The following is a 12440-nucleotide window of genomic DNA, read 5'->3' as shown; positions in this document are numbered from 1 at the left end:
CCCAATAGTGTGAGCTGGGCAGGCGCAATAGTGTGAGCCAGGCTGGCCTAATAGGGCGTGCCCAGACTGGCCCAATAGGCGAGCGCGGGCTGGCCCAATAGTGTGAGCTGGGCTGGCCCAATAGGGTGAGATGGGCTGGCCCAATAGGGTGAGACGTGGTAGCGCAATAGGGTGAGCACAGGCTGGCCCAATAGGTGAGTCCGGGCTGGTCCAATAGTGTGAGCCGGGCTGGCCCAATCGTGTGAGCCGGGCTGGCCTAATAGGGCGTGCCCAGGCTGGCCAATAGGTGAGCGCGGGCTGGCCCAATAGTGTGAGCCAGGCTGGCCAAATAGGGTGAGCCTGGGATGGCCTGTAAGAGGTGAGCCAAGGCTAGCCCAATAGGGTGATCACGGGCTGGTCCAATAGGGTGAGCTGGGCGGGCCCAATAGTGTGAGCCGGGCTGGCCTAATAGGGCGTGCCCAGGCTGGCCAATAGGTGAGCGCGGGCTCACCCTATAGTGTGAGTCAGGCTGGCCCAATGAGGTGAGCCTGGGATGGCCTGGGCCAGGTGAGCCAAGGCTAGCCCAATAGGGTGATAACGGGCTGACCCAATTGGGTGAGCCAATTTGGCCCAGAGTCACCAGACAACAATCATCAGAACAACAAGGTTCCCTTTCAGGGGCCACTGACCTGGGCACAAACATGTGGTCCAATCAAACTGACAGACATGCTGAAGCCCCGCCCACGCATTGTCACTGCCATGTCGAAACTCCGAGTAGAGCACTTGCTTTAGGAGGCTTGTATTGGGAATATGGACAGCAGAAATTGTAGAGTACACTCCATAACCCCTCAGTCACTGACACCAAATTCCTCCCATGTGATATAAACCAACCCTTGTCACTGACAACAAGTGGACTGGGAAAATATGTTAGAGGGTAGGACTGTAGAAATGCAATGGCAAACATTTAAGGAGATATTTCATAACTCTCAGCAAAGATTTATTCAAGTGAGAAATTAAGATGGTAAGAGAAGGATGAACCATCCCACCCTAACTAAGGAAGTAAAGGATGGTATCAAATTGAAAAAAGGCATACAATGTTGCGAACGACAGTGGAAAGCCTGAGGATTGGGAAATTTTAAGAAAGCAGCAAAGGACGACGAAAAAAATGATGAAGACAGTGAAGATAGCAGATGAGAGCAAGTTAGCAAGGAATATGGAAACAGTAAATAAGAGCTTCCACAGGGATATAAAACGGAAACGAGCAGCTGAAGAAAACGTTGGTCCCTTAGAAGATGAAATTGGAGAATTAATAATAGGAAACATGGAAATGGCAGAGACTTTAAAAGAATAATTTTGAATCGGTCTTCACGGTAGAGGGCACCTAAAAACTTCCTAATAGTTAATAACCAAGGAGCTATTGCGGGGGGGCGGGGGAGCGGGGGAGCAATCACTATCACGAGAGATCAAGTACTAATCAAACTAATGGGTCTAAAGACGGACAAGTCCCCTGGACTTGATGACAAGCATTCTAGGGTTTGAAAAAAGTGGCTGCAGAGATAGTCGGTGCATCGGTTGTAATCTAACAAAATTCCCTAAATTCTGGCGAGTCCCCAATCGACAGGAATACCGCAAATGTAACACCCCTAATTAAGAAAAGAGTGAGACAGAGAGCAGGAACCTATAGACCAGTTAGCCTACCATCTGTCAGTGGGACAATACTGGAGTCTATCATTAAGGATAAGTAGCAGGACATTTAGAAAATCATATTGCAGTCAAGCAGAGTCAGCATGGTTTTATGACAGAGAAATCATGTTGACAAATTTCCTGGAGTTGTTTGAGGATGTAACGAGCGGAGTGAATAAAGGAGATCAGTTGATGTTGTATATTTGGATTTCCAGAAAGCATTCCATATGGTGCTGCACAAAAGGCTACTGCACAAGCTAAGAGCTCATGGGGTTGGCGGTAATGTATCACCGTGGATAGAGGATTGGCAAACTAACAGAAAACAGAGAGTCGGGATAAATGGATCATTTTCAGGTTGGCAAACTGTAACTAGTGGAGTGCCACAGGGATCAGTGCTGGGGCCTCAACTATTTACAATTTATATTAATAACTTGGATGAAGGGACCGAGTGTAACATAATCAAATTTGCTGATGATACAAAGATAGTTGGGAAAGCAAGCTGTGAGGAGGACGCAAATAATCTACGAAAGGATATAGCCAGGATCAGTGAGTTGGCAAAATCTGACAGATGGACTGTAATGTGTTAAAATTTCAGCTTATCCCCTTTGGTAGTACAAATAAAAAAGCAAATTATTCTTTAAATGGGGACGATTACAAAATGCTGTAGTACGGAGGGATCTGGGGGTTCTTGTACATGAAATGCAAAACGTTAGCATGCAGGTAGAGCAATAATCAGGAAAGCAAATGGTATGCTGGCCTTTATTGCAAGGGGGGTGGAATATAAAAGTAGGGAAGTCCTGCTACAACTGTACAGGGCGTTGGTAAGACCACACCTGGAGTACTACACACAGTTTTGGTTTGGACTTGACTCCATTCCCATGCCAGGGGTTTTGCTGCACCAGATGGGGGAAACCATTTGGGGACAATGATTCCCCACCAATTCCCATTCTCCTTCTTTCTGGTGGATAATGGAGGGGCCGCTGTGTTTAATGTGCAAGTCAGTAAGCATTGTCAGCAAGCTCTTTCTAATTGGAGATTATATTCAGTACAAACGTTTATATTATTGTAGATTGTGCACCAAAGATCAAGGTAGGATTAAAGTAAAAGTTCATAATTTTATTGTTGAGAGTTGCTGAATTAAGGGGAAAGATAACACACAGGGTTTTTAAATGGACACTGCAGCCCCGAGAACACAATCAGCAATATATCCAGAATATTAAGATCCAGCCCAGTTTCAGGGTTATTATCAGCAGAAACAAATCCCAACTATGAGAATGAACATGGTTCAGTCGGGATGTGATTAACAGCAGCAATAACAGCAGATTCTAACCCCTTGAGTCACTTGTTAACTCGCTGGTATATCAGCAGGGTGGATCACTGAGTGAATCCCTTCCCACACTCTGAGCAGGTGAACAGCCTCTCCCCAGTGTGACCTCGCTGGTCTGTCAGCAAGTCGGATGACTGAGTGAATCCCTTCCCACACTCATAGCAGGTGAACGGCCTCTCCCCAGTGTGAACTCACTGGTGTGTCAGCAGGTGGGATGACCGAGTGAATCGCTTCCCACATTCAGAGCAGGTGAACGTGTTCTCCCATGCGGGAACTCGCTGGATTTCAACTGGTGGGATGATGCAGTGAATACCTTTTCACACAGAGAGCAAGTGAATGGCCTCTCCCCAATGTGACTACGTCGATGAATTTCCAGTTCTGACGGCGATCTGAGTCTCTTCCCACAGTCACCACATTTCCACGATTTCTCCGCGGTGCGGGTGTCCTTGTGAATCTCCACGGTTGGTCGATCAGTTGAAGCCTAACCCATGTGCACAAAACGTTTACAGTTTCTCGGTGCTTTGTATGCTGCGATGTTTTCTTCAGGCTGTGTAACTGGTTAAAGCTCTTTCCACAGTCCGTGCACTGGAACACTCACTCGGGAGTGTGTGTCTCTGTGCTTTTCCAGTCACACTGATGTTTGAAATCTTTTCCCACAGGCAAGACAGACAAACAATTCTCCTTCCACTCTGAAAGGCCGATGATATTCAGGTCCTGATGCATCGAGTGACTGTCAGATCTTGACATGATGTTTGGTTTGTGTTACCTGTCTGAAAATCTCCCCTTCTAATACACTGTAAAAGGGGACAACAAAACTCATCGCTGTCAGTACAGGACCGAAATTCAGGATAGACTCATCTAGTTTCCATTGAACATGCTTATCTCCCTTGTCCTTCCAAAGCTATAAATCCCTGTCCCACACGTTGGCCCACCTGCTGTGCTGAAATCCAAATCAACACAAATTTCGAGACAGTTTCTCCTCCGCTCCCAGTTTTCACTACCAATTTTGGTTGGGTTCAGGTTTACACTCACTGGTTCCCCTCCTTCCCCTTCCCAGCATGTGCTGACACTGGCTGGATTCAGTTCGACACTCACAGGTACACTTCCTTCTCCTAAAGGTGCTGACTCTGGCTGGGTTCAGTTCTACACTCAGAGACCATGGTCCAGAACTTAAAGAAGGCTAACTTTGAAGGTATGAGGCGTGAATTGGCTGCGATGGATTGGCGAATCATACTTAAGTGGTTGACTGTGGATGGGCAATGGCAGACATTTAGAGACCGCATGGATGAAGTACAACAATTGTACATTCCTGTCTGGCATAAAAATGTAAAAGGGAAGGTGGCTCAACCGTGGCTATCAAGGGAAATCAGGGATAGTATTAAAGCCAAGGAAGTGGCATACAAATTGGCCAGAAATAGCAGCGAACCTGGGGACTGGGAGAAATTTAGAACTCAGCAGAGGATGACAAAGGGTTTGATTAGGGCAGGGAAAATGGAGTATGAGAAGAAGCTTGCAGGGAACATTAAGACGGATTGCAAAACTTTCTATAGATATGTAAAGAGAAAAAGGTTAGTAAAGACAAACGTAGGTCCCCTGCAGTCAGAATCAGGGGAAGTCATAACGGGGAACAAAGAAATGGCGGACCAATTGAACAAGTACTTTGGTTCGGTATTCACGAAGGAGGACACAAACAACCTTCCGGTTATGAAATGGGTTGGGGGGTCTAGTAAGGAGGAGGAACTGAGGGAAATCCTTATTAGCTGGGAAATTGTGTTGCGGAAATTGATGGGATTGAAGGTTGATAAATCCCCAGGGCCTGATGGACTGCATCCCAGAGTACTTAAGGAGGTGGCCTTGGAAATAATGGATGCATTGACAGTCATTTTCCAACATTCCATTGACTCTGGATCAGTTCCTATAGAGTGGAGGGTAGCCAATGTAAACCCACTTTTTAAAAAAGGAGGGAGAGAGAAAACAGGGAATTATAGACCGGTTAGCCTCACATCGGTCGTGGGTAAAATGATGGAATCAATTATTAAGGATATCATAGCAGTGCATTTGGAAAGAGGTGAAATGATAGGTGCAAGTCAGCATGGATTTGTGAAAGGGAAATCATGCTTGACAAATCTACTGGAATTTTTTGAGGATGTTTCCAGTAGAGTGGACAAGGGAGAACCAGTTGATGTGGTATATTTGAACTTTCAGAAGGCGTTCGACAAGGTCCCACACAAGAGATTGATGTCCAAAGTTAGAGCACATGGGATTGGGGGTAGTGTGCTGATATGGATTGAGAACTGGTTGTCAGACAGGAAGCAAAGAGTAAGAGTAAATGGGTACTTTTCAGAATGGCAGGCAGTGACTCGTGGGGTACCGCAAGGTTCTGTGCTGGGGCCCCAGCTGATTCCATTGTACATTAATGATTTAGATGAGGGGATTAAATGTAGTATCTCCAAATTTGCGGATGACACTAAGTTGGGTGGCAGTGTGAGCTGCGAGGAGGATGCTGTGAGGCTGCAGAGCGACTTGGATAGGTTAGGTGAGTGGGCAAATGCGTGGCAGATGAAGTATAATGTGGATAAATGTGAGGTTATCCACATTGGTGGTAAAAACAGAGAGACAGACTATTATCTGAATGGTGACAGATTAGGAAAATGGGAGGTGCAAAGAGACCTGGGTGTCGTGGTACATCAGTCATTGAAGGTTGGCATGCAGGTGCAGCAGGCGGTTAAGAAAGCAAATGGCATGTTGGCCTTCATAGCAAGGGGATTTGAGTACAGGGGCAGGGAGGTGTTGCTACAGTTGTACAGGGCATTGGTGAGGCCACACCTGGAGTATTGTGTACAGTTTTGGTCTCCTAACCTGAGGAAGGACATTCTTGCTATTGAGGGAGTGCAGCGAAGGTTCACCAGACTGATTCCCGGGATGGCGGGACTGACCTATCAAGAAAGACTGGATCAACTGGGCTTGTATTCACTGGAGTTCAGAAGAATGAGAGGGGACCTCATAGAAACATTTAAAATTCTGATGGGGTTAGACAGGATAGATGCAGGAAGAATGTTCCCAATGTTGGGGAAGTCCAGAACCAGAGGTCACAGTCTAAGGACAAGGGGTAAGCCATTTAGGACCGAGATGCGGAGGAACTTCTTCACCCAGAGAGTGGTGAACCTGTGGAATTCTCTACCACAGCAAGATGTTGAGGCAAATTCACTAAATATATTCAAAAAGGAGTTAGATGAGGTCCTTACTGCTAGGGGGATCACGGATATGGCGAGAAAGCAGGAATGGGGTACTGAAGTTGAATGTTCAGCCATGAACTCATTGAATGGCGGTGCAGGCTAGAAGGGCCGAATGGCCTACTTCTGCATTTATTTTCTATTTTTCTATGTTTCTATGTACACTCACTGTTTCCCCTCCCCTGCAGGTGCTGACTCTGGCTGGGTTCAGTTCTACACTCACTGGTTCCCCTCCCCTGAATGTGTTGACTGTGGCTGGGTTCAGTTCTGCACTCACTGTTTCCCCTCCCCTGAAGTTGCTTGCTCTTGCTGGGTTCAGTTCCAGACACTGATATCATTCACTTTGTTCCTGCACCAAGATGGCCGCACATTGCACTGTGCTACTAAGTGAATCAAGATGGCGGAGCGCTGAACCTGCTTTCCTGCACCAAGATGCCCGCTGTTAGCCTGGGCCTGTGATTGGGAAAAAGCGCCGAAGCTGCAATCGCCGATATTCTGGTTACTATTCCGGGCTTGCGGCGGGTACTGGTTGTTGATGAAGCCTCCCTTACTCCCCGGTGGTCCATTATTCCCCTTCGTCCCACTGAAAAGGATACTTCTGTGGAGCCTGCCCGAAATGTGTCTCCTCCACTATTACACGCACCGCGCATACTCCAAACACAGCCAGGACCAGCACCTGCACACTGAGCTCCTGCAGTCTGAGTGCGGCACATTCTCCCCCATAAGAAATATGAGCAGGAGGGGGCCACCCGGCCCCCGGAGCCTGCTCCCCATTCAATAACATTGGACGGGACAGTCTAGGGCGGGGTTTACTCCATATCTACCCGTGCTGTACTTGCTGTGGGAGTCTTTGATGCGACAGTATAGAGGGAGCTTTACTCTGTATCTCATCCGTGCTGTACCTGCCCTGGGAGTGTTTGATGGGACAGTGTAGAAGGAGCTTTAATCTGTATCTAACCAATGCAGTATCTGCTCTGGAATGCTTGGGGTAGGGTTGAGGAAGATATACTCTGTCTCTAACCTGCTTTGTACCTGCCCTTGCAATGTATGGTGGGAGAGTGTTGAGGGAGCTTTACTCTGTTTCTAAGCAAGGCAAATATATCCTTCTTTAGCTAAGGCGACCAAAACTGTGCAGAATTCTAGAAAGATTAGAGAGAGAATTACACTGTATCTACATTGTGCTGTAGCTGTCCTAGGAGTGTTTATTTCGACAGTGTAGAGGGAGCTTTACTTAGTGTATAACCAATGCAGTACCTGCTGTGGGAGTGGTTGATCGAACAGTGTAGAGGGAGATTTACTTAATATGAAACAAATGCTGTATTTGCAACGGAATTGCTGGATCAGGGTAGAAGAAGATGTACTCCGTGTAACCTGTGCTGTACCTATCCTGGGAGTGTTTGATGGGGCAGTGTAGATGGAGCTTTACTCTGTATCTAACCACGTGCTGTATCTGCACTGGGAGTGTTTGATGGGACAGTGTAGAGGGAGCTTTACTCTGCATCTAATCATGTGCTGTAGCTGCCCTGGGAGTGTTTCATGGGACAGTGCAGAGGCAGCATTACTCTGTATCTAACCCGTGCTGTACCTGCCCTGAGAATGTTTTGTGGCAGGGTTGAGGAAAAGATACTCCATGTCTAACCTGTACTGCACCTGCCCTGGGACTGGTTAATGGCAAAGTGTAGAGGGAGCTTTACTCTGTATCTAAAACATGTTGCACCTGCCCTGGGAGTATTTGGGATATTGTAGTCTAAGATTTACTCTGTATCAACCCTGATAGTGTTTGGGACAGGATGGAGTGAGATTTACTCTGTATCTAACCCGTGCAATACTGATAGTTCTGATATCAGTAGTAGTGAAAATGCTAAAATATATTATTAAGCACGTAGTAAGTAATAACACGATTGGGCAGAATGAACACGGATTTATAAGAGGGAAATTGTACTTGACAAATCTGTTAGTATTTCTTGAGGTTGTCACTCGCAGGATAGAAAAGGGCGAACCACTTGATGTGATTTATTTAGATTTACAAAAGGCATTCAATGAGGTGCCACACAAGGGATTATTAAACAAAATTATCGCTCGTGAGATTAGAGGTAATATATGAACAAGGATTGGATAACGGTCAGAAAACAGAGAGTAGGAATAAACGGGCGATTTTCGGGTTGGCAGGCTGTAACTGGTGGGGTGCTGCAAGGATCGGTGCTTGGGCCCCAGCAATTCACAAACTATATCGATAATTTGGATGAGGGGACCAAATGTAATATATCGAAGTTTGCTGAGGCTACAAAGCTAGTTGGGAATATAAGTTGTGAGGAGGATGAAAAGAGGTTTCAAGGGGATATATACAGGCTCAGTGAGTGGGCAAGAACATGGTAAATGGAATATAATGTGAAGAAATGTTAAGTTATAAACTGAGAGTAGAAATAGAAAGGCAGAGTATTTATTTTAAATGGTGAGTGATTGGGAAATGTTGGTGATCAGAGGGACCTGGGTGTTCTTGTATACAAAACGCTAAAAGTTTACATGCAAGCAATTAAGAAAGCAAATGGTATATTGGCCTTTATTACAAAAAGATTTGAGTATAAGAGTAAATACATCTTACTGCAATTATAAAGGACTCCGGTGAGGCCACACCTGGCGTATTGTGTACAGTTTTGGTCTCCTTATGTAAGGAAAGATAAACTTGCTATAGAGGGAGTGCAATGAAGGTTCGCCAGACTGATTTCTGGGATGGGGGGATTGTCCTATGAGAGATTGAGTAGACGAGACCTATATTCGCTCTCGTACAGAAGAATGCGAGATGAGAGACGACGCCCACATCCCATGAACGAATTTTGAAAAAGAGATGCGAGGTGTTTAAATTTGATCAAGGATACCAGCCAAATTATTAGAGACACTCCCTGTCCTTCAGGACCTGTGTCCAGAGGTGAAGCTCATGGGTTTATCTGATCATCTTTGGATTAAATGTTATGCTCATTAAGCTGTGCACCTCGTGCCAGCATCAAACACTCTCCAGTCGTGCACAGCGCGGGTTAGATACAGAGTGAACCCATCGGTCGCTCCCCGACACAGATACTGAGGGACAAGGAGTGTCTGGGACAATGACATTTCGCACTCAATAAGGTATAAATTGATCCTGTACCTCTCCCCGTTAATCCTGGGCTTCACACGGGTCAATTCCTGCTCCTGTTTCCCTTCCTGTAACAGCACTGAGCTCAACCCAGCCCAAAATGATCAGGGCTCAGGGAGGTTGGTTGTTAGGCACTGCGGTGATGTCATAAAGCAGGGCCATCAGCCCAACTGATCCTCTCCATTTCCCTTTAAAGGAGGAGAGCAGTAACATCCTGTTTCAACACACATCCCCCTGTTCATACTGAGAATCCCCGGGGAAGGTCCAAGGCCCAGAGTGTGGAACACAACCAAGGGGGAAAGAGGAGGAGAGAAGCGGAGGTAAATCAAGGAGTAGGGACTGAGGGCCACCAAGCTTCAGTTTTAGAGCCTGGAGATCAGTGAGTTCTGTAGTTTCAGGATCCAGGGAGAGAAGAAGGAGCAGATCGGGAGACTGGTGTGGATTCCAGCACAGTGAGGATGTAGGAGGAGGGAGATTGTTTCGGGTTAGGGGTGTGGGAGGGACAAGAGAGCAAAGGTTAGAGGAGCAATTACTGCAGCAGTGTCCATCAATAGTGAGAGAGAGAAGGTGGGGGTCAGAGTGGGCCCTGGGCAGGCCATTAAACTGTTCGTTTGCTGTGTCCAGCTTTCCTTCTGTCACAAGTAGCCTCCTGTAGCCCAGTGACACAAACATCCCATTAAACGCCCAATGTCCTTTCGTCTGGTGAGGTCTCCCTTTGTGAAACATGGGTTGTTGTTAAAGCTTCTCATTCTGACACGCTCACAGTGAGACAGTATCCACTGTCCCTTTTATTCCATGGGCTTCATCTTTGCCGGCATTGGTAACACGCCCGGGATCATTAAACACAAAACCCAGTCTGTAAATCACTTTCAGCTGCTTGACTTAGTGTGTGCCCCACAGCATCTATCTCACCTTCAATGTGTGAATAGAGCATCATGCCCGCAAAGCTGGTTTAAGTTTATTTCCACGCAGCAAATCTATTTAAGGAAAGCCTGTAGGCTAATGAGACACTGTTCAGGTGCTAGTATGCTGCTGGTTTGTCTGGCATTTTTGCTGTAATGGAAAATAACTGAACATTTCTCCCAGTGTAACCTTTGCTGTAATGAAATGTGTCTTTTAATAAGCCTCACGTCCTTGCTCATGTCTGCTGCAATTGTGCATAAAGGGGATGTGTGAAGAGATGGTCCTTGTATTGAGATGTGAAACAAGGAAACGGTATCTGTGTGTGGCAGTGTGAAGGAAGGAAGGGGCTTCACCACCAACTTTCACCCAGAGGGAGAGGAGGAAGGCAGAAAGCGTTTAACATCTTTACCTTTTCTACAAAGAGTTGGAGAGAGGGGGAAAGATCAACAACAACATCCAGTGTGGAAGGAGGGAGACTACCATTCTACATGTGGGTGTGGGTGCATTTCCCAAATAGATTTTGTTGTATCGGTGGGGGGAGGAAAGAAGACCACTAAGGGCCGGAACATCGCGCGGGGTGTGTGTGTGTGGAAAGTGTGTGTGGGGGACTTGCCTACAACTAGGCCCCACACACAATTGAACCCCCCCCCCCCCCCCCAATTGCCTAGCCTGGGATAGCTGGAGCTACCAGGCTGAAGATTTCATTTCTTTAATCACCCATTTAACATCGTTAGGAGTGTGTGCCTGGTGGCTCGAGCTGCCCCAGGTGAAGACATCTTCTCCCCTCACCCGAAGACCAACCCAAAGACTATTTGTGTTTTGCCATCTGGGGATTGCACCCACCCACAGCTGCGAGGGGAGACCTGCCCTCGCAGTTCCCCCCCTTCCCACCCCCCTCTCTCTTTCTCTGTTACTCTCTGTTTCTCCCCTCTCTCTCTGAGACCCCTTCCTCCCAATTTAAAAATAGAAAAAAATTAAGAGAACTGAGCAGAGGGAGCAAGGCCCCTCCCCAATTGCCAACTAGGGGAGAGGTGTGCCTCGTTAAGAGCTCCTCTGCTCAGTCTAATCAAACGAGGCCAATTAAGACCTTTGAGGCCTGTGATTATGGGGTGGGTGTAGCCCTTAATGGGACCCCGTGATGGCGACCCCATCCACGCCGGTGGCGGGGCCAGCGAGGACATATGCGCAGGCAGTGTCCACATCCACGGCACCTCTTGCGCCACCTGCTGCCCTGCCACCTTTTCAACTCATCACAAAAAAACACGGGGTCAAGAGCTACACTCACCCCACAATGACCATCGAGGAGTGCGTGCGGGCGATGGCTGGGGTAGTCGGCCCCTCGGCCATTGTCGCAGCCTCCAAGATGTCTGGGAAGGTCATGTTCTTCCTGGGGTCGGAGCGGGTGGTGTCCCTGGCCATCGAAAAGGGGCTCACGGTGGGCGGGACGTTCCTGCCGGTGGACCCTCTCGAGGCCACCGCGCAGAGGGTCATCGTGTCAAACGTCCCGCCCTTTGTTCCCGCTGAGCTCCCCTCCCTCATCTACACCAACTGGGGGAGGTAAGGTCGTGGATCAACCCCATACCGCTCGGCCTCAGAGAGAACAGCCTGCGCCACGTGTTCTCCTTCCGCCGCCAGCTCTTTGTCCGGTTGGCGCGGGAGGACACGACGGAAGGGCACTTTAATGTGGTGCACGAGGGGACTGCCTACCGCATCTTCTGGACGTCGAACGGCGTGTGGTGCCATGCCTGTAGGGAGGTGGGGCATGTTTGGAAGAACTGCTCCACCTCCAAGGCCGCCAAACCACCAAAGGCGGCCAAGGCTGGCGCCGCCGCCACCCCTCCCCCTAGTTGCGTCCGCGTGCCTGGAGCCATAGGTGCACGGGCATCGTCGGGGGCCTTTGTTTTCACGGCCTCCGGCGGGGGGAGGTAGAGCGTCCGACCGGAAAGAAGGCGCGGAACAAGGTGAAACATCTAGAGGCGGGTCCCTTCAGTGCGCCGGAAGGATTGACCACTGCGCTCAGCCCAACCCAGTCACCGGCGAGCGCGGTGTGCCCTGAGCCCGTGCCCGAGCCCTTGACGAATACCGCTGAGGGGCTCGGGCGAGGGCAAGAAAAGGAAAAGGGGGGGCGGAGCGGGAGGCCTCGGCAGACATGGAGGTCTCCCTGCCTCAGCGCACCCCCAGCAAC

At 48.3% G+C, this 12440-nt stretch overlaps 1 protein-coding gene across 1 annotated transcript in view; it reads right to left on the bottom strand.

Annotated features, from left to right (window-relative positions):
• LOC139235431 (Ig heavy chain Mem5-like) overlaps positions 1 to 12126 on the bottom strand; it is a 124819-nt gene extending 112693 nt beyond the window's left edge. Inside the window, exon 1 of the mRNA XM_070866551.1 lies at positions 11963 to 12126. Coding sequence (XP_070722652.1) covers positions 11963 to 12126 — 164 coding nt within the window. The remainder of the gene's footprint in view (positions 1 to 11962) is intronic.
• Between the last annotated feature and the right edge of the window lie 314 nt (positions 12127 to 12440).

The sequence above is a fragment of the Pristiophorus japonicus genome, chromosome 23, assembly GCF_044704955.1.
Source record: "Pristiophorus japonicus isolate sPriJap1 chromosome 23, sPriJap1.hap1, whole genome shotgun sequence".
Taxonomy (NCBI): Eukaryota; Metazoa; Chordata; class Chondrichthyes; family Pristiophoridae; genus Pristiophorus; species Pristiophorus japonicus.
This window is presented reverse-complemented; position numbering and strand designations above follow the sequence as displayed.